This window comes from Ictalurus punctatus, chromosome 22, assembly GCF_001660625.3.
Source record: "Ictalurus punctatus breed USDA103 chromosome 22, Coco_2.0, whole genome shotgun sequence".
Taxonomy (NCBI): domain Eukaryota; kingdom Metazoa; phylum Chordata; class Actinopteri; order Siluriformes; family Ictaluridae; genus Ictalurus; species Ictalurus punctatus.
In genome coordinates this window covers 4539690-4566297 of record NC_030437.2, presented here as the reverse complement: position 1 = coordinate 4566297, position 26608 = coordinate 4539690, and the positions used below count along the sequence as shown (strand labels likewise).

The window sequence follows — 26608 nt, the reverse complement described above, 5'->3', positions numbered from 1 at the left end:
GCCTTACAAAATGTGTATGTACTGGAAGCAATACTTGGTTTAGTACCAGGTGTGTGATTTTAAGCGGGGATTAAATGTAAGGTAGGTCATCTGACATTTTCACCCTTAAATAGGTGACCAAATTCTAAATAAAATGCTTCCTAAAACACTAAATAAAAGCCTCCTTTTATTTAGTGTTTTAATAAAAACAATAGTGTTCTAATAAAAGCCTCCTTACAGAAAGCCTCCTTACAATTACTCACATTTTTAATCCGTTTATGTGGATTTATGTCGGGACAGTTTATGTCCCTGTGTAAGTTGGTTCTATAGAAATTATCAAGTATTTCTTATTCCATTTATTATTTGGCTTAGATTATGTGGCGCATCTGCATACAAGTCCCTCTGTTACTGTACTATAGAAACTATAATGTATTAGAGTGAGCACATTAAAATAAAATCTGTGATTTGAATTTCAGCCAGAACTACAGTTAAAGATGTTGTTATAGAAAATGATCAGGCTTGGGGATTAACGGAATACATGTGTTACGTAATCAGGATACAAAAAACTGGTAGTAAATGTAATTGGTTACAGTTGCATCAAAAAAAGTACTCAGATTTCAAATATGTTTTGTAAAAAATGGGAATACTATCAGGATAATTTTTTTTACATTTAAAACCAAAGAAATTAATCTTTTGACATAACACAATATTAGACAGCTGCTTGATTTATAGTTCTGGTTCTCTCTTTCCAGTCGTGACTCACATAAGCAACCTTCCAATGCATGTGCAAATAATTTTTATAATTTGGTAGAAATTAACACAAATTGTTCTCTGAAATGCTTTTTTTTGTTTTTTATGGTGACCAGATATCCTCTTTTTTTGGGGCTTTAAAAAAAGCGTCGGCCGGGATTTCTAAATTTGAGAAAATATACGGGATTCAGCTTTAGTTTCATTATGATGTGCTTATTGTCTAATACTGCATCATGTGTGCGCATGGTTGCATCGCTTTAACCCCGCTCTGTAATTCCCACCTTCTCACACACCAATTGGTTGATTATAAAAGGCTTGCAGCAACTATTGGACAAATTCCTGCCTCTCAGCCATTAGCCTACTCTCAGCCACCGCACGAAGGTGAAGCGCTGTTGTGTATGGAGTCAAATAGTTGCTCTCAGCCATTAGCCTCTCAGTGAATGTGTCGAAGGTGGAGCGCTGTTGTTTTCTGTAACGTAATGGAGACTAGGACGGATGCAATTGCAGATAAGAGCTTTTAATAAAGCGAGGCAGGCATACAAATCCAAATCATGAGACAATAGCATGGTCAAAAACAGGCAATGGGTCATGCGATTGGCAAACAGGCATAAACTAGACAATGCAAGAATCGAGAATGAGAAACTAGAAACAAGATCAAAAACCATGAAATGCAACATGAACAAAAGCTTGGCACAGTGAATATGCTCAATACTTCGCAATGTTATTGTGTACAAACAGTCTCTTTACACTGTGATTGTGAGTGCTGTGAATTGGATGCAGGTGTGCAAGATTAGAATGAATGCGAGTGTTCTAGGAATTGCAGTCCACGGTGGCCATGGTTGTAGGTTACAGTGCAGGATGGGAAATGTAGTCACTGGTTTGCTGTGATATGACATGTTCGGAGTCAAACAGTTGCTTGACTATAGCAGAAATGCTAGCTGTCCTGAGACAAAACAACGCCCATGGCCATATGAGCTCATTATTAATTTCATGTTATCACATTGCTTCATTTTACATAGCCATTCAAATGTGTCAATGATATCAGAAGGTTCACTCGTGGCATGTGATATTTTATTTTATTCCATGGACAGTCAAAAGGATGTAGGAAAAATCATGGACACGACTGATTTCATGCTAGATTACATATCTACGGACTATGCAAACTACATGGATGATAACCAAACGTGCATGGATATGTCTCACAATGGACACGAATTTTGCTCTGGAGAGATTCTGTGCATGTTGCTGCTGGTTGTGAATGTGATCATCACTGTACTGGGGGTTGTGGGAAATGGTGTGGTGATCTGGATCGCAGGTTTAAAGATGAAGAAAACGGTCAACACCAGCTGGTATCTCAACCTGGCCATTTCTGACTTCATATTCTGTGCCACCTTGCCCTTCAACACCTTTTACATAGCCACATCTGACTGGATCTTTGGACTTTTCATGTGCAGGTTCACCTCCTTCGTGATGTTCCTCAACATGTTCAGCAGCATCTTTCTTCTCATCATCATCAGTGTGGATCGCTGCATGACTGTCATGTTCTCGGTTTGGGCACAGAACCAGCGTACCATAAGGAAGGCTTCAAGGCTTCATCCATGACATTCCGTGAAGGCGGAGCGACGTCCTCCACTGTGCAGGAAAACAGAGCGCTGTATTCAGCGGAGTAGGAAGGCAGAGTGACGTCCTCCGCTGAACAGGGAGGCAGAGCAACATCCTCAGCTGAACAGAAAGGCAGAGCAACGTCCTCGGCGAAGCAGGGAAACAGAGCGACGTCCTCGGCAGTGCATGAATGCGGAGAGACGTCCTCGGCTGAACAGGAAAGCTGAGCAACGTACTCAGCAGAGTGGGCAGGCTGAACAAGAGCTATAATAAGGGAGGGAGTGTGGGAGATGGTATTAGCTACGACCACAGACCCCCCCCCCTTGTACCTGGACTCCTCCTCCTGTTGGCGTGGCGTAGTCCTTCATGAACATAAGCGGTATGTTGAAGCCCAGGTAATTCCTGGCGACCCGCTGCTTTCGTAGCGCACCTTGGTAATCCTCCAACTGTTGGCGTAACGTGGCAAAGTACTCCACTAACATTGGTGGCATCCTGACGCCCCAGTCGTCCATCTTGGCAAACTGCTGCTTCCGATTGAAGGTCTTTCGTTCTGTCACGAATCAAGGATGGGCTCGGAAGCAATCACAGTCAGATAACATTTATTATATAAACAAATAACAAAACATAGACACTAAGACAACTAGGCAAAATACTGTGGCTTGAAACAAAACATAGGAACATGGAACATGGTAGTCCAAGACAACAAAAGACCAAGAATCAGTGCAGATAATGGCTATATAAAGACAGGAGTGCTCATTAACAGAAATGTGAATCAGGTGCAGGTGGTCATGTGACATGTCGTGCAGTGCAGTGGCTGATGGGAACTGGAGTCCAGAGTTTCCTGATACATGACACCAAGGTTGCTTTACAATTGTCGAAATCTTAGTTATAAACAATAATTATGGAAATAGTTCTACAGAAGCCCCTCCAGTGCCTGGGGAATTTCCGGCATATTTGTGAAGGTGGGAATGTAAATAAGAGACAGTGGAAATATTGTAACACCTTGTTCCTCTCAGGGCACAGCCTGCTGTATCAGTGATGGTCATTTTTCAATCTGCTTCTTCAACAAATCCCTAACACGTCATCAGCAGTGACAGAGACGGCACATGTGAAATAAATCGGCAGATTGTTATTTGGCGTCATTTCCGCCTTCCTAATTGGCCCCCTAAAACTGCATTTGGACAAACAAAATTATAAGTAGATGGATAAAGCACGCATTGTCCAATCAAAGTACCCATTACACAAAAGGTAAGACAACAGAAGGTTTTGTGTTTGGTAGTTTGAGTGAACGGGTTACAACTTTTCTCTATATGTTTGGTATTCAGACAGAACACAGCATGAACCAAGTAGAGCAAATTCAGCTGTCTATATGATTTTAAGTGTGTGTGTGTATGCGTGCTTGCGTGCATGTGTTTATTATACCATCAATGAAACCTCATGAAATAATGCACTGCTCAACCCTAACAGTAATAATGTTGTCTTTCTTGACTTATCACATGAATTTTGCACATGAATACACAGCAAAATCCCCAGAAACAAGTCAACTCTATTGGAGTTAATTTCAACACTTTTAAAGAGTCTGGAGGGGTCCACACTCAGCAGTGTCATTTTAACACTTTTTAAAGTGTTGGTATTTTAACACTTTAATAGAGTTCACATTAACTCTTTGTATAGTTGAAATTTAATACTACTCAAGTGTTAATTTCTCAACACCAGTGTGTAGTGTTAGAAATTAATTCTCATAGGAGCAATTCATTAACTCTCATAGTGTTAACTGCATACTATAAAATGAGTTGCCTCTAACACTATAAAGTGGTAATATGCTACATCACAATTAAAATTACATTTAAATGATTACAAATCTAAAAGGTCAAGGTCAAGTCTTTCTAAATATAACAAATGGGCACTATGTACTCTCTTTGAATATTCTCATTACTTAACTCCTTACATAAACAGAACTTCTGAGACACTTCATCACCAAACATCATGGAAAAATCCTGGTCAATCTATAAACAAGGTTTATACAGGTTTAAACATAAACGGACATAAATGGGTGAAAGGTCAAATACTAAAAATTAAGATCTGCTGTGTTATTTATGCATACATTTGGGATATAAAAGAACACTGAATTTCTCAGTTTGGACCGGCCTGTTGGTGTTATGGTGATCATCGAACAACTCCTTTCTCTACTGTACCAGTGAACTCATTTAATAACTACAGAGAAGGTAATTTCCTTTTCAAAACTACTTCTAAAGCTAAAGATTTTCTTACCAATCCAGGTACATCAAGGAAACGAGGGAACAAATCCAGGACTGAAGATGATGCATCCTCATTGACTATCTTCTGTCGATACTGGAAAGTCGCTCTCATCTTCTCTTTGACCACAGATTCATCAGTGGAATGTCGGATTGTAGATATCGCCTCCCTGCACTCCTCACAAAATAGCTGTTGACAGGTTATCAGAGATTCACATCTGGTGTTTGGACCATCCTGAAGAACAGTCTTGGAATGACACCGGGAGCCAGCACAGGTGTTACGTTGAACTGTCTTGATTCTCCATGCAATAAAGCCAGTATTACCCTCAGGATCATAGTAGTGTTCCTGTTTAAGAAAAGACCCAAACAGAGCTTGGCTTCAAGAATGAATTACTCAATGCAATAAGTTCACACAATGACTATATATCATTACAAAAACAAGTGGAAAATACAAAGCTGGGCAACCTATAAACACTCATCTAAAACAAGATCATTTTAACTTTAAAACTATAAAAGGGAAGAAAATATAAAAACACACACTGGTTTGGGTTTTCAGACAGAATACAAGAACTTACATATCCATGTTTGGAGAAAGGATCTTGGAGGTATGGAAAAAGTGTCACAATTCCCAGTGCATAACTGGTCCTCACACTTGATATAATCCGCCTTTAAAAATAAATCAGTTTACTTTGCAAGCGTGTATGTTTTGCAAGAAGTTAAAGGATAAATGCCCCTTTTCCACCAAAACAGAATTGCATTCTTTAGCTGCACCACATGAATCTGTTCTGATGACAAAGGGAGGGAAGTGACCTCCAATTCTTACCCATGTAGCTCTAACATGTCTGCAACCAGGACGTTCACCATCTGTTTACGTGTGGCATCTGTTAGTGTTTTGGTATTTTCATACTCCATGAATATTTCCTCACCCTTTGGATTGGCCCTCAGAACACAATCAATTTTCTGCCAAAACATCCTACATTGTTATGACATGCTCATGGAAATTTAAGAGGATTTTTAATGCCTTTCCTTTATGCCGAGAATACATTTACAAAACACTTCTACAGATAAGTATCAATAATAAACATTTACGTAATTGAGGATTTTAAATGCATTTATTCAAAACTTACTTGTCTTGCTTCATTCCGGTCCATTAACCCTGTTGGGTTCCTCCTCTTTCTTGTGGACTCAAGGACAACTGTGGAATCTGATGAATGGGATGAAGCTGGGGATAGTGGAGTCAGTACAGAGGAGGATGCTTGATCTGAGAACAGCTGAACATCCAGATCTACAAAATCGCAGACAGAATAAAATCAATTTAAATGTACATGTATTTATAAGTAACAAAAGCATTTCAACAAATACTTGAATGGTTACATAAAAAAATATAAAGTATATTATCTCCATTAAGTACTTTCCATATACGAGTAAGATGTACTTAACATAATGATCAATAGTATAGCAAATGATAATAGTTTGCGGTCCCTCAAAAAGATATTTTAGACAACACACTATATGCCTCTTAGTTTACAATGCCTGTGATACCTCATCAAACCCCTGCCTTTTCCCATGCCGTCACATCCTTACCCATTACTGGTAAAGGGACCTTGAAGTTCATCAAAGACATCTCCATCCACCTCTGTTCCTGATACATCAGTGACTGAGAGCTGGCCCTCACTGAAACTGTCTGGCTGCAGATTAAACTTATCTGTTACTAGGAGAATAAAAAGTACAGTACATTGTGATAATACAATATTAAATAGGCATGGAGATGATTTTTGTTTGCTGACAGAACCATTTTTGTAATTCATATGCTAACACTATAGCACTTGCAAACTGTTTATTTAGAGAATCTGCAATATTGCATGTTCAGCTACAGTGATAACAGCATTAAATGCAAAAATATTCCCATAAATAAACTACAAACCTTCTTGAAGGAAATTCTCAAATTGAAAGACTTCATCAGTCTGTGGAACTCCTCCTATCTCCACTTTCGCCAGCATTTCCTGTAAAAGGATATAGAATAACTATTTGTTAATCAAGCCAGGCCACCACAGTCCAAATAGTAGCCGAAAGTTATAATGCCTCTCTAAAGCAAGACATTGTTACACAAAAGTGCATTGCGCGATGTGAATTCATGTCAAAACATGCAATAAACACATCAGCAAATTTAGCACATTTTCTGTCTGCCAGGTAGATTATTGCTTGCTTATGAAAAGCGAGACGAAAATTGATAATTTGAGGACAATCGCATTCATTTGTCAGTTGGTTTGGCTGTAATTCCTGCACCTCTATAGTTTAACATTGTTCATTTTGGAGGCGGGCGGACGTGCTCTTTGTGCACCAGAGCAACTCTCTCGAGACTGCCATAATGTTACCGCCACCAACCTGTCCACTTCCCATTGAAAATGAACTGAATACTAGCAGTGTGGCTTCCCAAGTGAAAGTGCCTTTAGCATGCATGAAAAACCTCTTTGTGAATGAGTTCTTCAAATTTACTTTCCTAACTTCAAATTAACTACCAACACATGTCTGATAATCTGAATTTAAGTTTGATATGCCCAGTTCTCATATCAGGATCTTTGCTTCCATGCAGCTAACACGTGCACAGTAAAATTCCTAGTGTTGAATTAACAACCAGAGTGTTCATTTGTGTCCAATGGACTTATATAAACACTATATGGTGTAAATTCAACACTCTGGGTGTTAAATCAACACTGGGGATTTTGCTGTGTGGGGGCATGTTCTTGTCTAACTTTAGCTAATTAGCTAGCTAATTTCTCTTCTTCAAAAGACTGTTAACATTACTGATGTAATGTCACATAATTGACATTGGCAAACTTTGCAAACTCAACTAGATTTCCATTTAGTTCACTTAAAGACCAGTAATCAGAAACCGTACGAAAGTAGAAGAAACAAACGCTAGCTAACGTTAGCTTGCCAGACAGTTAATTAGGAGCTAATGATAACGTTAGCTAACGTTAACATTAGGTAACGTTAGATTGTCGGCTCTAGCTTTACTGTTGCTCTTCCTTGCAATGACTATAAACATCATACCAAAGTATAAATACGTATTTTCATCTGTATATAACAACAGCACGCATTGAGTCATCTAATAAACTGTTACTTACCGACACAATGCGAAAAGTCTTCTTCCACAAAATGTCCGTCCTTCCACCTGCTGTGCATTCCACTAGAGTTAAGGGAGGGGTCTATTAACCTAACTCCCGCCAGAAAGACGGACGATTCTGCGACCAGTCTGATCTAGGTCAGTCACTCCTAATGATGCGTTCCACCATAGCGGTGACACTATCAGAGTTGATTTCTAGAAGACAGTTATAACATTCCATTTTGACACCAACTCTTTCGTGGTACAGTGTGAAAGCTAACAGTTCAGACAACATACAGAGTTAGATCAACTCCAAGTAGAGATAAATTGACTCTGTGTTCATCAACACCAAAAATTTAACTCTGCTCAGTTTGCTGTGTAGGAGGAATTACCCCATTTCTTTTATTCACAGTTCAGACTGTTGCATTGCTCTGTGTGTGTGTGTGTGCGCGCGCTCGTTAGTTCTGCATTAAAAAAAAAAAAATCATTCTTCTTATCTAACCCCAGCACTGCAACCACCCTGGCCTGTTGCTTAAGAGCAGGTGGGTGGGGAATTGTGTGATTATAAGCTCACATTTGGTTTCTCAGAACTGCAATAAAGGAGACTTGAAAGACAGGAATCGTCCAAAACGTTGGACCTGCACCATTTCGAACAAGAGTTGGAAAACTCTTAGCTCTGAAATACTTTACTGAAGAAGGCGTTTGAAAGGTGAGTCATTGCTCGTGATAAAATGAACCCAAGATATGAGAGAAAGCCTGAGTGTTATGGTATATGGTTTTATTAAGAAGTCTATCAGGATCTTTTTCACTTTCTCTCTGCAGAGATGAATTAAATTTTAATTATTTGCATGTGAAATTTATTCATGTCTGGTGATGTCACTATCTTATTTAGCATCTGAAGGGTAGTACTAAATGGAAAAAAATTATCTAAGACATGTGTCTTAAACCAACTAATGTAAGATAAGGCACTGCATATGTATTTAAGCATTTCATATCATATATGAAGAGGGAGGGAGAGAGAGAGAGAGAGAGAGAGAGAGAGAGAGAGAGAGAGAGAGAGAGAGAGATACTAAATCAGGTGCACATATATGCAAAAACTTTGACAGCACCAGATTATTTGGTGGGTGACTCCTGGCTATGCTTCCTCTGACTTACTTACTTTGAGAACCACACTACTGATGTATATATACCTTTGCAGAATATGCTAAATTTTAATACTGTTAACGAAACAAGAGGGATCATAAAAATCCCATGTTTTTTTATTTAGTCCTGTCCTGAATAAGTTATTTCACATAGCAGATGGTGTAAATTGTTATTATTTTGTTTAAAGATAATTTTTTTCCATTTAGTACTGCCCTTCAGATGCTAAATACGATAGTTACATGTTTCCCAGAAGACAAAATACTAACAATTTACACCAATCATTCTGTTCAAAAGTTTACATCCACTTGCCTCTTTATGTATCTAGTTACCTTCTTGAGCATCATTAAATGTTTGCACCTTTTGTAATAGTCATGTACGAGTCCCTCAGTTGTCCTCAGTGTGTGTACTCAGATGTTCCCTCCCCCCGAGAGGGATTTTTTTTCCCATTTGTGTATTTTTCATTTATTTATTTATTTTTGGCTTTCCATAGCGGAAGGAGGAGTCACCACACTAGCCGGACCTGGAAGAGAGAGCAAGAGATAGAGCAGCGCTCATCTCTGGCTCCTCTTCCAGATCCATATGAGATCCCCAGGACTTGAGCCAGCAGCCAGCCTTGGCAGCAGCGGGCCCAGATCCGCGAGGCTCTGAAACCCAATTGTAAGCTGCCTAATTGTAAGGTGTTCACAATGTGAACAGTCAGACTTTTCGAGGGCTGCCCTGGCATACTCCTTCTCTCTCTTTTTTTTTAAAGGGATAGAAAAGTCCAGAGATTTTGAGAAAAGATAGAGGGGGAAAAGAAGCATCATTTTGTTTTCGTTACCCAAACGACCGGCATGAAGTCTAGCTGAAGATAATAAGTCTGATGGCGTGGTGTCGTTTATATATCACGTGACACACTTAATTGACACATCACTTGATCACGGCAGGCCTGTAAATAGGCATGATCTTACACAAACTTCAGATTCCAGTGTCACGCGAGAGTGCTTGCAACAGTGTTCAGCTAACGCAATGTGAAATGCCCTTTGAAATGGAACATGTTTTAACACAGAATTCATGACCCAATATGTCTTCCTCATTTTGCTAACAAAACTCCTATTCTCTCTCCATTTTACAGATTCAAACATCATCATGGATTCAGTCTTACATTCTACAGATGAAACAAGTGACTACCCTGAATATAATGGAGCTGATAATAAAATGGACAATTCATCTACAGCATTAGTGCCCTCAACAGTGGCTCCAGCACACTGCACTGACGCGATCTGTGTTTTACTGACAATAGCCAATGTGATTATTATGGCTCTTGGTATTGCTGGAAATGGTTTGGTGATCTGGATCGCAGGGTTTAAGATAAAGAAAACAGTCAACACTGTCTGGTACCTCAGCCTCGCTGTGTCTGACTTCCTCTTCTGTGCCTTCCTGCCCTTCTCCATTGCCTATAATGTTAAACGTGAATGGGACTTTGGACGCTTCATGTGCAAGTTTACGTCTTTTATTTTGTCCCTCAACATGTTCAGCAGCATCTTCCTCCTCCTCATCATTAGCGTGGATCGCTGTGTTGTGGTTATGTGTCCTGTATGGGCACAAAACAAGCGCACCATACGCAGGGCCTTGGTGATGGTTGCACTAGCCTGGACTATCTCAGCATTGCTTAGCTTGCCACCGGCCATTTTCAGAGATATAACAATATCCAAATCAAAACATGTCTGTTACTACAACTATTCGCACGATGAAGAACATATTGCTGTAGTGGTATGCCGATTCATTTTTGGATTTGTGATCCCCTTACTGATCATCATCACCTGTTATGTCCTCATCACCCTAAAGCTGAAAAATAACCAGATGGCGAAGTCCAATAAGCCATTTAAGATCATGACAGCACTGATAGCTGCTTTCTTCATTTGCTGGATGCCTTATCACATTTTTAACTTATTGGAACTAAACCTAAAATATGCCTATATCCTCCCTATCGGGCAAAAATTTGGAAGCACTCTTGCCAGCGCCAACAGTTTTATGAACCCGTTGCTTTATGCGTTCATGGGAAAGGACTTAAAGAGTAAATGTTGTGCACTTCTGTCTAAGATTGAGAGCACATTCGAGGAGGAAGCCCGGAGTACACTACAAGGGACGTCTAATACTAACTCAGGAGATGGCAAACTTTCAAGTAGAGTCTAAAGTTATCACGCTTTTAAAGAATTCCATATGAACAAAAAGAAGAATACATTTCTGCTTCTTAACAGCCAGCTAAATAACAGTGAATTAAAGAAATACAAATAAACAGCACGTTGTATAATTCTGAATAGTAATCTCAATGCAAAATAATACTTGTTTTAAGAGAATGTATGTGGAAAGAAACATTTACGCAGAATTACATTTACTTCAGGTTATGAAATTTATTTATTTAAATAAATTACATAAGGAATAAAACATGACTGGGTATAATAAAAATAAGAAAATATAAAAGGAGAAAAAAAGAGAGAATGGTTTGGGAATGGTTTGTTTATATAGCTATGGTTTTATAGCTGTAATAACGTAACAGCAGCTTCGTTTCACAGATGTTCCACAGCATTAGATGTAAATATCAATGGATGTGAAAAGTATGATATGTTTGTCTTTAAACGCAAAAAAGACTTGTCAGCACTTCTTGTCAGTAATTATAGTCATTGCTCTTCTACAGGACTAATACAATTTTATTAGGAAGGAAAATACTTCAGGGTAGCAACAGTAACTTTGCTTAACACTGGGCCACCCCATCATTGATTATTTTCCAATAATATCATCCCCCCAAGAGTTTGATTCCTTACTTAATATCATAAAGTTCAGGTGTTACTCCATAAAAGTGCTTGTGAAATTATCTCACTCTGAAAAGGTTGCCTGTAAATGTATGCAAGAGCATTTATTGTCACCTTCTATATCACTCTTTATAATTATTCTCAGATTATTATACATATGCTCAGATTGGTTTTAAGTCACCTTTTATTTGATATTCACTCTGCACCATATGTTAATACAATTTGTGCATTAATACCTAATAAATGTGATTGCGTTATTTTTCTCCTTTTTAATTTTAATTAGTTCTGTAAAAAAAAAAAAAAAACAACTAATTTTCATGTTAAAATCTTATATATTAGTTTGTGATGTCTATGGCAGTGCTTATATATATATATAAGCACTGCCATAGACATCACAAATATATATATATATATATATATATATATATATATATATATATATATATATATATATATATATATATATATATATATATATAAGCACTACCATAGACATCACAAATATATATATATATATATATATATATATATATATATATATATATATATATATATATATATAAAAGCACTGCCATAGACATCACAAATATATATATATATATATATATATATATATATATATATATATATATATATATATATATATATAAGCACTGCCATAGACATCACAAACTAATATATAAGATTTTAACATGAAAATTAGTTGTTTTTTTTTTTTTTTACAGAACTAATTAAAATTAAAAAGGAGAAAAATAACGCAATCACATTTATTAGGTATTAATGCACAAATTGTATTAACATATGGTGCAGAGTGAATATCAAATAAAAGGTGACTTAAAACCATATATATATATATATATATATATATATATATATATATATATATATATATATATATATATATATATATATTCTGTATATCATGTTTGATTTTGTACCTTTAATTCTACATTAAAACTTTCCTGTTTCACTGCATGCAGTGTTATTTTTAATACAGTACATAGTTTTGCACTTATGGGATATTATTTGCTGGTATAATTTTGGTGTGGTGCTAATTTGGTTGAGCATAGGCCAGTTTTCTTCCTGTTTGACAGCACTCAGGTTAATGGATTATTTTACATTTCTGTAATCAAATTACTCTTACATACAGTTTAATTATAGTTTCATTTTTTGCATTGTTCCTATATTTCAAAGCAAACTGCAGTAGCCTATTAATTATGTTTGGCATGAAATTGGAGCAGACATCACGGATAATCACCTTCACCAGATATAACTGAATTTGAAATAAAATACAGAGGAACACACAAACAGCTTCCAGCTAAAATAAGTAGGTAATGATAAAAATTCCACATAGAGAATAAATCAGCTGTGTCATTCACTAGTGATGCAGCTACAGAACATATAAATGCCTTACCTGTTCAGCAGAAAAAGCTAAAACACCATCAGTCCTGAATCCCCTTTTCCATACATTTTTTAACTGTTTCACTTATAGACTCTCACGCTCTTCTGATTGGCTACCAGCTCCTGTCTGTCACTCTGAAGTCAGACTTCTTTTGTCCCTGAAGTTGGAGTGCGATGAAGTATGACATATACACATATAATATGAATATAACATACATTGCATAGAACATACACTGTATGCTGGATTATGATGTATGCATACAAATGTTACTGTCCCAACACCCCTGACACAGCACTGACTGTGAATTTCTTTTACAGGATTGTCAGGGTGACTCACAGCAGCTCCACATCACATTATAGAGTTTATATCAAAAATATATATTTTTATCATTATTTTACCAAAAAAAGTCACTCACTGTTTCATGGGCCGTCATTACACTAGTGCAGCTATGTAAAAAGTAATTGGGATAAAAATGTCTAGCTGATGTAAAAGGAAACTGCCACCTACAAACAACTAGATGTGCATTCAAAATGGAGTTTTTATTTTTCCTCAGCATTGCTTTGATGTTTGTTTATTGTAACACAGATACCTTATACTGTATGAATGTATTATATGATTAGTAATGTATTTCAGCATATGGTCATGCCAGAAAGAATGCGATTGCATTTAGAGCTGTTTATTATCGAGGACCCATGAGCCTCATTCAGGCAAGTACAAAAATAGTACGTTGTAGTACATGTTTTTCCACTTTTTGAGGAAATGAAAGCCAAGTCTGTCCACAGTGACATAGTATATAACGAAAATAAAATCATCAATCAACATCACACAGCTAATAGTCATCATTAGTATTACATTACATTCAATCCATTGAAAATACATTCAGATTGACTGGGGTTCTGAGGCTCTGTTGAAAAAATAGGAGTGACATTACGTCTCTTTCAGTCTCGGCCTACAAATAGAGTTTTAAAGCCTTACAAAATGTGTATGTACTGGAAGCAATACTTGGTTTAGTACCAGGTGTGTGATTTTAAGCGGGGATTAAATGTAAGGTAGGTCATCTGACATTTTCACCCTTAAATAGGTGACCAAATTCTAAATAAAATGCTTCCTAAAACACTAAATAAAAGCCTCCTTTTATTTAGTGTTTTAATAAAAACAATAGTGTTCTAATAAAAGCCTCCTTACAGAAAGCCTCCTTACAATTACTCACATTTTTAATCCGTTTATGTGGATTTATGTCGGGACAGTTTATGTCCCTGTGTAAGTTGGTTCTATAGAAATTATCAAGTATTTCTTATTCCATTTATTATTTGGCTTAGATTATGTGGCGCATCTGCATACAAGTCCCTCTGTTACTGTACTATAGAAACTATAATGTATTAGAGTGAGCACATTAAAATAAAATCTGTGATTTGAATTTCAGCCAGAACTACAGTTAAAGATGTTGTTATAGAAAATGATCAGGCTTGGGGATTAACGGAATACATGTGTTACGTAATCAGGATACAAAAAACTGGTAGTAAATGTAATTGGTTACAGTTGCATCAAAAAAAGTACTCAGATTTCAAATATGTTTTGTAAAAAATGGGAATACTATCAGGATAATTTTTTTTACATTTAAAACCAAAGAAATTAATCTTTTGACATAACACAATATTAGACAGCTGCTTGATTTATAGTTCTGGTTCTCTCTTTCCAGTCGTGACTCACATAAGCAACCTTCCAATGCATGTGCAAATAATTTTTATAATTTGGTAGAAATTAACACAAATTGTTCTCTGAAATGCTTTTTTTTGTTTTTTATGGTGACCAGATATCCTCTTTTTTTGGGGCTTTAAAAAAAGCGTCGGCCGGGATTTCTAAATTTGAGAAAATATACGGGATTCAGCTTTAGTTTCATTATGATGTGCTTATTGTCTAATACTGCATCATGTGTGCGCATGGTTGCATCGCTTTAACCCCGCTCTGTAATTCCCACCTTCTCACACACCAATTGGTTGATTATAAAAGGCTTGCAGCAACTATTGGACAAATTCCTGCCTCTCAGCCATTAGCCTACTCTCAGCCACCGCACGAAGGTGAAGCGCTGTTGTGTATGGAGTCAAATAGTTGCTCTCAGCCATTAGCCTCTCAGTGAATGTGTCGAAGGTGGAGCGCTGTTGTTTTCTGTAACGTAATGGAGACTAGGACGGATGCAATTGCAGATAAGAGCTTTTAATAAAGCGAGGCAGGCATACAAATCCAAATCATGAGACAATAGCATGGTCAAAAACAGGCAATGGGTCATGCGATTGGCAAACAGGCATAAACTAGACAATGCAAGAATCGAGAATGAGAAACTAGAAACAAGATCAAAAACCATGAAATGCAACATGAACAAAAGCTTGGCACAGTGAATATGCTCAATACTTCGCAATGTTATTGTGTACAAACAGTCTCTTTACACTGTGATTGTGAGTGCTGTGAATTGGATGCAGGTGTGCAAGATTAGAATGAATGCGAGTGTTCTAGGAATTGCAGTCCACGGTGGCCATGGTTGTAGGTTACAGTGCAGGATGGGAAATGTAGTCACTGGTTTGCTGTGATATGACATGTTCGGAGTCAAACAGTTGCTTGACTATAGCAGAAATGCTAGCTGTCCTGAGACAAAACAACGCCCATGGCCATATGAGCTCATTATTAATTTCATGTTATCACATTGCTTCATTTTACATAGCCATTCAAATGTGTCAATGATATCAGAAGGTTCACTCGTGGCATGTGATATTTTATTTTATTCCATGGACAGTCAAAAGGATGTAGGAAAAATCATGGACACGACTGATTTCATGCTAGATTACATATCTACGGACTATGCAAACTACATGGATGATAACCAAACGTGCATGGATATGTCTCACAATGGACACGAATTTTGCTCTGGAGAGATTCTGTGCATGTTGCTGCTGGTTGTGAATGTGATCATCACTGTACTGGGGGTTGTGGGAAATGGTGTGGTGATCTGGATCGCAGGTTTAAAGATGAAGAAAACGGTCAACACCAGCTGGTATCTCAACCTGGCCATTTCTGACTTCATATTCTGTGCCACCTTGCCCTTCAACACCTTTTACATAGCCACATCTGACTGGATCTTTGGACTTTTCATGTGCAGGTTCACCTCCTTCGTGATGTTCCTCAACATGTTCAGCAGCATCTTTCTTCTCATCATCATCAGTGTGGATCGCTGCATGACTGTCATGTTCTCGGTTTGGGCACAGAACCAGCGTACCATAAGGAAGGCTTCAAGGCTTCATCCATGACATTCCGTGAAGGCGGAGCGACGTCCTCCACTGTGCAGGAAAACAGAGCGCTGTATTCAGCGGAGTAGGAAGGCAGAGTGACGTCCTCCGCTGAACAGGGAGGCAGAGCAACATCCTCAGCTGAACAGAAAGGCAGAGCAACGTCCTCGGCGAAGCAGGGAAACAGAGCGACGTCCTCGGCAGTGCATGAATGCGGAGAGACGTCCTCGGCTGAACAGGAAAGCTGAGCAACGTACTCAGCAGAGTGGGCAGGCTGAACAAGAGCTATAATAAGGGAGGGAGTGTGGGAGATGGTATTAGCTACGACCACAGACCCCCCCCCTTGTACCTGGACTCCTCCTCCTGTTGGCGTGGCGTAGTCCTTCATGAACATAAGCGGTATGTTGAAGCCCAGGTAATTCCTGGCGACCCGCTGCTTTCGTAGCGCACCTTGGTAATCCTCCAACTGTTGGCGTAACGTGGCAAAGTACTCCACTAACATTGGTGGCATCCTGACGCCCCAGTCGTCCATCTTGGCAAACTGCTGCTTCCGATTGAAGGTCTTTCGTTCTGTCACGAATCAAGGATGGGCTCGGAAGCAATCACAGTCAGATAACATTTATTATATAAACAAATAACAAAACATAGACACTAAGACAACTAGGCAAAATACTGTGGCTTGAAACAAAACATAGGAACATGGAACATGGTAGTCCAAGACAACAAAAGACCAAGAATCAGTGCAGATAATGGCTATATAAAGACAGGAGTGCTCATTAACAGAAATGTGAATCAGGTGCAGGTGGTCATGTGACATGTCGTGCAGTGCAGTGGCTGATGGGAACTGGAGTCCAGAGTTTCCTGATACATGACACCAAGGTTGCTTTACAATTGTCGAAATCTTAGTTATAAACAATAATTATGGAAATAGTTCTACAGAAGCCCCTCCAGTGCCTGGGGAATTTCCGGCATATTTGTGAAGGTGGGAATGTAAATAAGAGACAGTGGAAATATTGTAACACCTTGTTCCTCTCAGGGCACAGCCTGCTGTATCAGTGATGGTCATTTTTCAATCTGCTTCTTCAACAAATCCCTAACACGTCATCAGCAGTGACAGAGACGGCACATGTGAAATAAATCGGCAGATTGTTATTTGGCGTCATTTCCGCCTTCCTAATTGGCCCCCTAAAACTGCATTTGGACAAACAAAATTATAAGTAGATGGATAAAGCACGCATTGTCCAATCAAAGTACCCATTACACAAAAGGTAAGACAACAGAAGGTTTTGTGTTTGGTAGTTTGAGTGAACGGGTTACAACTTTTCTCTATATGTTTGGTATTCAGACAGAACACAGCATGAACCAAGTAGAGCAAATTCAGCTGTCTATATGATTTTAAGTGTGTGTGTGTATGCGTGCTTGCGTGCATGTGTTTATTATACCATCAATGAAACCTCATGAAATAATGCACTGCTCAACCCTAACAGTAATAATGTTGTCTTTCTTGACTTATCACATGAATTTTGCACATGAATACACAGCAAAATCCCCAGAAACAAGTCAACTCTATTGGAGTTAATTTCAACACTTTTAAAGAGTCTGGAGGGGTCCACACTCAGCAGTGTCATTTTAACACTTTTTAAAGTGTTGGTATTTTAACACTTTAATAGAGTTCACATTAACTCTTTGTATAGTTGAAATTTAATACTACTCAAGTGTTAATTTCTCAACACCAGTGTGTAGTGTTAGAAATTAATTCTCATAGGAGCAATTCATTAACTCTCATAGTGTTAACTGCATACTATAAAATGAGTTGCCTCTAACACTATAAAGTGGTAATATGCTACATCACAATTAAAATTACATTTAAATGATTACAAATCTAAAAGGTCAAGGTCAAGTCTTTCTAAATATAACAAATGGGCACTATGTACTCTCTTTGAATATTCTCATTACTTAACTCCTTACATAAACAGAACTTCTGAGACACTTCATCACCAAACATCATGGAAAAATCCTGGTCAATCTATAAACAAGGTTTATACAGGTTTAAACATAAACGGACATAAATGGGTGAAAGGTCAAATACTAAAAATTAAGATCTGCTGTGTTATTTATGCATACATTTGGGATATAAAAGAACACTGAATTTCTCAGTTTGGACCGGCCTGTTGGTGTTATGGTGATCATCGAACAACTCCTTTCTCTACTGTACCAGTGAACTCATTTAATAACTACAGAGAAGGTAATTTCCTTTTCAAAACTACTTCTAAAGCTAAAGATTTTCTTACCAATCCAGGTACATCAAGGAAACGAGGGAACAAATCCAGGACTGAAGATGATGCATCCTCATTGACTATCTTCTGTCGATACTGGAAAGTCGCTCTCATCTTCTCTTTGACCACAGATTCATCAGTGGAATGTCGGATTGTAGATATCGCCTCCCTGCACTCCTCACAAAATAGCTGTTGACAGGTTATCAGAGATTCACATCTGGTGTTTGGACCATCCTGAAGAACAGTCTTGGAATGACACCGGGAGCCAGCACAGGTGTTACGTTGAACTGTCTTGATTCTCCATGCAATAAAGCCAGTATTACCCTCAGGATCATAGTAGTGTTCCTGTTTAAGAAAAGACCCAAACAGAGCTTGGCTTCAAGAATGAATTACTCAATGCAATAAGTTCACACAATGACTATATATCATTACAAAAACAAGTGGAAAATACAAAGCTGGGCAACCTATAAACACTCATCTAAAACAAGATCATTTTAACTTTAAAACTATAAAAGGGAAGAAAATATAAAAACACACACTGGTTTGGGTTTTCAGACAGAATACAAGAACTTACATATCCATGTTTGGAGAAAGGATCTTGGAGGTATGGAAAAAGTGTCACAATTCCCAGTGCATAACTGGTCCTCACACTTGATATAATCCGCCTTTAAAAATAAATCAGTTTACTTTGCAAGCGTGTATGTTTTGCAAGAAGTTAAAGGATAAATGCCCCTTTTCCACCAAAACAGAATTGCATTCTTTAGCTGCACCACATGAATCTGTTCTGATGACAAAGGGAGGGAAGTGACCTCCAATTCTTACCCATGTAGCTCTAACATGTCTGCAACCAGGACGTTCACCATCTGTTTACGTGTGGCATCTGTTAGTGTTTTGGTATTTTCATACTCCATGAATATTTCCTCACCCTTTGGATTGGCCCTCAGAACACAATCAATTTTCTGCCAAAACATCCTACATTGTTATGACATGCTCATGGAAATTTAAGAGGATTTTTAATGCCTTTCCTTTATGCCGAGAATACATTTACAAAACACTTCTACAGATAAGTATCAATAATAAACATTTACGTAATTGAGGATTTTAAATGCATTTATTCAAAACTTACTTGTCTTGCTTCATTCCGGTCCATTAACCCTGTTGGGTTCCTCCTCTTTCTTGTGGACTCAAGGACAACTGTGGAATCTGATGAATGGGATGAAGCTGGGGATAGTGGAGTCAGTACAGAGGAGGATGCTTGATCTGAGAACAGCTGAACATCCAGATCTACAAAATCGCAGACAGAATAAAATCAATTTAAATGTACATGTATTTATAAGTAACAAAAGCATTTCAACAAATACTTGAATGGTTACATAAAAAAATATAAAGTATATTATCTCCATTAAGTACTTTCCATATACGAGTAAGATGTACTTAACATAATGATCAATAGTATAGCAAATGATAATAGTTTGCGGTCCCTCAAAAAGATATTTTAGACAACACACTATATGCCTCTTAGTTTACAATGCCTGTGATACCTCATCAAACCCCTGCCTTTTCCCATGCCGTCACATCCTTACCCATTACTGGTAAAGGGACCTTGAAGTTCATCAAAGACATCTCCATCCACCTCTGTTCCTGATACATCAGTGACTGAGAGCTGGCCCTCACTGAAACTGTCTGGCTGCAGATTAAACTTATCTGTTACTAGGAGAATAAAAAGTACAGTACATTGTGATAATACAATATTAAATAGGCATGGAGATGATTTTTGTTTGCTGACAGAACCATTTTTGTAATTCATATGCTAACACTATAGCACTTGCAAACTGTTTATTTAGAGAATCTGCAATATTGCATGTTCAGCTACAGTGATAACAGCATTAAATGCAAAAATATTCCCATAAATAAACTACAAACCTTCTTGAAGGAAATTCTCAAATTGAAAGACTTCATCAGTCTGTGGAACTCCTCCTATCTCCACTTTCGCCAGCATTTCCTGTAAAAGGATATAGAATAACTATTTGTTAATCAAGCCAGGCCACCACAGTCCAAATAGTAGCCGAAAGTTATAATGCCTCTCTAAAGCAAGACATTGTTACACAAAAGTGCATTGCGCGATGTGAATTCATGTCAAAACATGCAATAAACACATCAGCAAATTTAGCACATTTTCTGTCTGCCAGGTAGATTATTGCTTGCTTATGAAAAGCGAGACGAAAATTGATAATTTGAGGACAATCGCATTCATTTGTCAGTTGGTTTGGCTGTAATTCCTGCACCTCTATAGTTTAACATTGTTCATTTTGGAGGCGGGCGGACGTGCTCTTTGTGCACCAGAGCAACTCTCTCGAGACTGCCATAATGTTACCGCCACCAACCTGTCCACTTCCCATTGAAAATGAACTGAATACTAGCAGTGTGGCTTCCCAAGTGAAAGTGCCTTTAGCATGCATGAAAAACCTCTTTGTGAATGAGTTCTTCAAATTTACTTTCCTAACTTCAAATTAACTACCAACACATGTCTGATAATCTGAATTTAAGTTTGATATGCCCAGTTCTCATATCAGGATCTTTGCTTCCATGCAGCTAACACGTGCACAGTAAAATTCCTAGTGTTGAATTAACAACCAGAGTGTTCATTTGTGTCCAATGGACTTATATAAACACTATATGGTGTAAATTCAACACTCTGGGTGTTAAATCAACACTGGGGATTTTGCTGTGTGGGGGCATGTTCTTGTCTAACTTTAGCTAATTAGCTAGCTAATTTCTCTTCTTCAAAAGACTGTTAACATTACTGATGTAATGTCACATAATTGACATTGGCAAACTTTGCAAACTCAACTAGATTTCCATTTAGTTCACTTAAAGACCAGTAATCAGAAACCGTACGAAAGTAGAAGAAACAAACGCTAGCTAACGTTAGCTTGCCAGACAGTTAATTAGGAGCTAATGATAACGTTAGCTAACGTTAACATTAGGTAACGTTAGATTGTCGGCTCTAGCTTTACTGTTGCTCTTCCTTGCAATGACTATAAACATCATACCAAAGTATAAATACGTATTTTCATCTGTATATAACAACAGCACGCATTGAGTCATCTAATAAACTGTTACTTACCGACACAATGCGAAAAGTCTTCTTCCACAAAATATCCGTCCTTCCACCTGCTGTGCATTCCACTAGAGTTAAGGGAGGGGTCTATTAACCTAACTCCCACCAGAAAGACGGACGATTCTGCGACCAGTCTGATCTAGGTCAGTCACTCCTAATGATGCGTTCCACCATAGCGGTGACACTATCAGAGTTGATTTCCAGAAGACAGTTATAACATTCCATTTTGACACCAACTCTTTCGTGGTACAGTGTGAAAGCTAACAGTTCAGACAACATACAGAGTTAGATCAACTCCAAGTAGAGATAGATTCACTCTGTGTTCATCACCACCAAAAATTTAACTCTGCTCAGTTTGCTGTGTAGGAGGAATTAACCCATTTCTTTTATTCACAGTTCAGACTGTTGCATTGCTCTGTGTGTGTGTGTGTGCGCGCGCTCGTTAGTTCTGCATTTTTAAAAAAAAACCATTCTTCTTATCTAACCCCAGCACTGCAACCACCCTGGCCTGTTGCTTAAGAGCAGGTGGGTGGGGAATTGTGTGATTATAAGCTCACATTTGGTTTCTCAGAACTGCAATAAAGGAGACTTGAAAGACAGGAATCGTCCAAAACGTTGGACCTGCACCATTTCGAACAAGAGTTGGAAAACTCTTAGCTCTGAAATACTTTACTGAAGAAGGCGTTTGAAAGGTGAGTCATTGCTCGTGATAAAATGAACCCAAGATATGAGAGAAAGCCTGAGTGTTATGGTATATGGTTTTATTAAGAAGTCTATCAGGATCTTTTTCACTTTCTCTCTGCAGAGATGAATTCAATTTTAATTATTTGCATGTGAAATTTATTCATGTCTGGTGATGTCACTATCTTATTTAGCATCTGAAGGGTAGTACTAAATGGAAAAAAATTATCTAAGACATGTGTCTTAAACCAACTAATGTAAGATAAGGCACTGCATATGTATTTAAGCATTTCATATCATATATGAAGAGGGAGAGGGGGAGAGAGAGAGAGAGAGAGAGAGAGAGAGAGAGAGAAAGATACTAAATCAGGTGCACATATATGCAAAAACTTTGACAGCACCAGATTATTTGGTGGGTGACTCCTGGCTATGCTTCCTCTGACTTACTTACTTTGAGAACCACACTACTGATGTATATATACCTTTGCAGAATATGCTAAATTTTAATACTGTTAACGAAACAAGAGGGATCATAAAAATCCCATGTTTTTTTATTTAGTCCTGTCCTGAATAAGTTATTTCACATAGCAGATGGTGTAAATTGTTATTATTTTGTTTAAAGATAATTTTTTTCCATTTAGTACTGCCCTTCAGATGCTAAATACGATAGTTACATGTTTCCCAGAAGACAAAATACTAACAATTTACACCAATCATTCTGTTCAAAAGTTTACATCCACTTGCCTCTTTATGTATCTAGTTACCTTCTTGAGCATCATTAAATGTTTGCACCTTTTGTAATAGTCATGTACGAGTCCCTCAGTTGTCCTCAGTGTGTGTACTCAGATGTTCCCTCCCCCCGAGAGGGATTTTTTTTTCCCATTTGTGTATTTTTCATTTATTTATTTATTTTTGGCTTTCCATAGCGGAAGGAGGAGTCACCACACTAGCCGGACCTGGAAGAGAGAGCAAGAGATAGAGCAGCGCTCATCTCTGGCTCCTCTTCCAGATCCATATGAGATCCCCAGGACTTGAGCCAGCAGCCAGCCTTGGCAGCAGCGGGCCCAGATCCGCGAGGCTCTGAAACCCAATTGTAAGCTGCCTAATTGTAAGGTGTTCACAGTGTGAACAGTCAGACTTTTCGAGGGCTGCCCTGGCATACTCCTTCTCTCTCTTTTTTTTTTAAAGGGATAGAAAAGTCCAGAGATTTTGAGAAAAGATAGAGGGGGAAAAGAAGCATCATTTTGTTTTCGTTACCCAAACGACCGGCATGAAGTCTAGCTGAAGATAATAAGTCTGATGGCGTGGTGTCGTTTATATATCACGTGACACACTTAATTGACACATCACTTGATCACGGCAGGCCTGTAAATAGGCATGATCTTACACAAACTTCAGATTCCAGTGTCACGCGAGAGTGCTTGCAACAGTGTTCAGCTAACGCAATGTGAAATGCCCTTTGAAATGGAACATGTTTTAACACAGAATTCATGACCCAATATGTCTTCCTCATTTTGCTAACAAAACTCCTATTCTCTCTCCATTTTACAGATTCAAACATCATCATGGATTCAGTCTTACATTCTACAGATGAAACAAGTGACTACCCTGAATATAATGGAGCTGATAATAAAATGGACAATTCATCTACAGCATTAGTGCCCTCAACAGTGGCTCCAGCACACTGCACTGACGCGATCTGTGTTTTACTGACAATAGCCAATGTGATTATTATGGTTCTTGGTATTGCTGGAAATGGTTTGGTGATCTGGATCGCAGGGTTTAAGATAAAGAAAACAGTCAACACTGTCTGGTACCTCAGCCTCGCTGTGTCTGACTTCCTCTTCTGTGCCTTCCTGCCCTTCTCCATTGCCTATAATGTTAAACGTGAATGGGACTTTGGACTCTTCATGTGCAAGTTTACGTCTTTTATCTTGTTCCTCAACATGTTCAGCAGCATCTTCCTCCTCCTCATCATTAGCGTGGATCGCTGTGTTGTGGTTATGTGTCCTGTATGGGCACAAAACAAGCGCACCATACGCAGGGCCTTGGTGATGGTTGCACTAGCCTGGACTATCTCAGCATTGCTTAGCTTGCCACCAGCCATTTTCCGAGATATAACAATATCCAAATCAAAACATGTCTGTTACTACAACTATTCGCACGATGAAGAACATATTGCTGTAGTGGTATGCCGATTCATTTTTGGATTTGTGATCCCCTTACTGATCATCATCACCTGTTATGTCCTCATCACCCTAAAGCTGAAAAATAACCAGATGGCGAAGTCCAATAAGCCATTTAAGATCATGACAGCACTGATAGCTGCTTTCTTCATTTGCTGGATGCCTTATCACATTTTTAACTTATTGGAACTAAACCTAAAATATGCCTATATCCTCCCTATTGGGCAAAAATTTGGAAGCACTCTTGCCAGCGCCAACAGTTTTATGAACCCGTTGCTTTATGCGTTCATGGGAAAGGACTTAAAGAGTAAATGTTGTGCACTTCTGTCTAAGATTGAGAGCACATTCGAGGAGGAAGCCCGGAGTACACTACAAGGGACGTCTAATACTAACTCAGGAGATGGCAAACTTTCAAGTACAGTCTAAAGTTATCAGGCGTTTAAAGAATTCCATATGAACAAAAAGAGGAATTAATTTCTGCTTCTTAACAGCCAGCTTAATAACAGTGAATTAAAGAAATACAAATAAACAGCACGTTGTATAATTCTGAATAGTAATCTCAATGCAAAATAATCCTTGTTTTAAGAGAATGTATGTGGAAAGAAACATTTACACAGAATTAAATTTACTTCAGGTTATGAAATTTATTTATTTAAATAAATTACATAAGGAATAAAACATGACTGGGTATAATAAACATAAGAAATATAAAAGGAGAAAAAAAGAGAGAATGGTTTGGAAATGGTTTGTTTATATAGCTATGGTTTTATAGCTGTAATAACGTAACAGCAGCTTCATTTCACAGATGTTCCACAGCATTAGATGTAAATATCAATGGATGTGAAATGTACGATATGTTTGTCTTTAAATGCAAAAAAGACTTGTCAGCACTTCTTGTCAGTAATTATAGTCATTGCTCTTCTACAGGACTAATACAATTTTATTAGGAAGGAAAATACTTCAGGGTAGCAACAGTAACTTTGCTTAACACTGGGCCACCCCATCATTGATTATTTTCCAATAATATCATCCCCCCAAGAGTTTGATTCCTTACTTAATGTCATAAAGTTCAGGTGTTACTCCATAAAAGTGCTTGTGAAATTATCTCACTCTGAAAAGGTTGCCTGTAAATGTATGCAAGAGCATTTATTGTCACCTTCTATATCACTCTTTATAATTATTCTCAGATTATTATACTTATGCTCAGATTGGTTTTACATTTATTCACTTAGCAGACGCTTTTATCCAAAGCGACTTACAAATGAGAGTTTTAAGTCACCTTTTATTTGATATTCACTCTGCACCATATGTTAATACAATTTGTGCATTAATACCTAATAAATGTGATTGCGTTATTTTTCTCCTTTTTAATTTTAATTAATTCTGTAATTTTTTTTTTTATAACTAATTTTCATGTTAAAATCTTATATATTAGTTTGTGATGTTTATGGCAGTGCTTATTATATATATATATATATATATTCTGTATATCATGTTTGATTTTGTACCTTTAATTCTACATTAAAACTTTCCTGTTTCACTGCATGCAGTGTTATTTTTAATACAGTACATAGTTTTGCACTTATGGGATATTATTTGCTGGTATAATTTTGGTGTGGTGCTAATTTGGTTGAGCATAGGCCAGTTTTCTTCCTGTTTGACAGCACTCAGGTTAATGGATTATTTTACATTTCTGTAATCAAATTACTCTTACATACAGTTTAATTATAGTTTCATTTTTTGCATTGTTCCTATATTTCAAAGCAAACTGCAGTAGCCTATTAATTATGTTTGGCATGAAATTGGAGCAGACATCACGGATAATCACCTTCACCAGATATAACTGAATTTGAAATAAAATACAGAGGAACACACAAACAGCTTCCAGCTAAAATAAGTAGGTAATGATAAAAATTCCACATAGAGAATAAATCAGCTCAGTGTCATTCACTAGTGAAGCAGCTACAGAACATATAAATGCCTTACCTGTTCAGCAGAAAAAGCTAAAACACCATCAGTCCTGAATCCCCTTTTCCA

The 26608-nt window shown here is 37.8% G+C and overlaps 4 protein-coding genes across 6 annotated transcripts; 2 read left to right on the top strand and 2 right to left on the bottom strand.

Moving 5' to 3' along the window:
* Positions 1-1230: 1230 nt before the first annotated feature.
* LOC128628949 (uncharacterized) lies at positions 1231-7990 on the bottom strand. The gene is made up of 8 exons (XM_053674553.1): positions 7715-7990; positions 6511-6589; positions 6171-6297; positions 5714-5871; positions 5410-5546; positions 5162-5252; positions 4603-4932; positions 1231-4337 (listed from the first exon to the last, which is right to left on the bottom strand). The coding sequence occupies exons 3-8, from the start codon at positions 6235-6237 to the stop codon at positions 4218-4220; spliced, it is 903 nt and encodes a 300-aa protein (XP_053530528.1). The 5' UTR covers positions 6238-6297; positions 6511-6589; positions 7715-7990; the 3' UTR covers positions 1231-4217.
* A 267-nt stretch (positions 7991-8257) lies between these two features.
* On the top strand, positions 8258-11845 carry LOC108262011 (chemerin-like receptor 1). The gene is made up of 2 exons (XM_053674549.1): positions 8258-8401; positions 9950-11845. The coding sequence occupies exon 2, from the start codon at positions 9964-9966 to the stop codon at positions 11008-11010; it is 1047 nt and encodes a 348-aa protein (XP_053530524.1). The 5' UTR covers positions 8258-8401; positions 9950-9963; the 3' UTR covers positions 11011-11845.
* Positions 11846-15227: 3382 nt separating this feature from the next.
* Positions 15228-22157, bottom strand: LOC124628065 (uncharacterized). Of its 3 annotated transcripts, XM_053674552.1 has the most exons (9): positions 21711-22156; positions 20507-20585; positions 20167-20293; positions 19710-19867; positions 19406-19542; positions 19158-19248; positions 18599-18928; positions 17330-17400; positions 15228-16898 (listed from the first exon to the last, which is right to left on the bottom strand). In XM_053674552.1, exons 3-8 carry the CDS (start codon positions 20231-20233, stop codon positions 17377-17379), a joined length of 807 nt encoding a protein of 268 aa, XP_053530527.1. In that variant the 5' UTR covers positions 20234-20293; positions 20507-20585; positions 21711-22156; the 3' UTR covers positions 15228-16898; positions 17330-17376. The 3 variants fall into 3 exon arrangements, with proteins under 3 accessions (XP_053530527.1, XP_053530525.1, XP_053530526.1); XM_053674550.1 differs by having other exon boundaries at positions 15228-18333; positions 21711-22157; XM_053674551.1 differs by having other exon boundaries at positions 15228-17400.
* A 31-nt stretch (positions 22158-22188) lies between these two features.
* On the top strand, positions 22189-26222 carry LOC108255814 (chemerin-like receptor 1). Its single transcript, XM_053674548.1, has 2 exons — positions 22189-22396; positions 23937-26222. The coding sequence occupies exon 2, from the start codon at positions 23951-23953 to the stop codon at positions 24995-24997; it is 1047 nt and encodes a 348-aa protein (XP_053530523.1). The 5' UTR covers positions 22189-22396; positions 23937-23950; the 3' UTR covers positions 24998-26222.
* The last annotated feature ends 386 nt before the right edge of the window (positions 26223-26608 follow it).

Bases quoted from the DNA above. Each gene is read 5' to 3' on its own strand.
- LOC128628949 (XM_053674553.1), bottom strand. From the start codon at position 6,237: ATGTATCAGGAACAGAGGTGGATGGAGATGTCTTTGATGAACTTCAAG. The intron at 5,872-6,170 runs GTAAGGATGTGA...GCGATTTTGTAG, and splicing joins GGTCCCTTTACCAGTAATGG to ATCTGGATGTTCAGCTGTTC. The intron at 4,338-4,602 runs GTAAGAAAATCT...CCTTGTTTATAG, and splicing joins TCCTTGATGTACCTGGATTG to ATTGACCAGGATTTTTCCAT.
- LOC108262011 (XM_053674549.1), top strand. From the start codon at position 9,964: ATGGATTCAGTCTTACATTCTACAGATGAAACAAGTGACTACCCTGAA.
- LOC124628065 (XM_053674550.1), bottom strand. From the start codon at position 20,233: ATGTATCAGGAACAGAGGTGGATGGAGATGTCTTTGATGAACTTCAAG. The intron at 19,868-20,166 runs GTAAGGATGTGA...GCGATTTTGTAG, and splicing joins GGTCCCTTTACCAGTAATGG to ATCTGGATGTTCAGCTGTTC. The intron at 18,929-19,157 runs GTAAGTTCTTGT...TTTCTTAAACAG, and splicing joins CTTTCTCCAAACATGGATAT to GAACACTACTATGATCCTGA.
- LOC108255814 (XM_053674548.1), top strand. From the start codon at position 23,951: ATGGATTCAGTCTTACATTCTACAGATGAAACAAGTGACTACCCTGAA.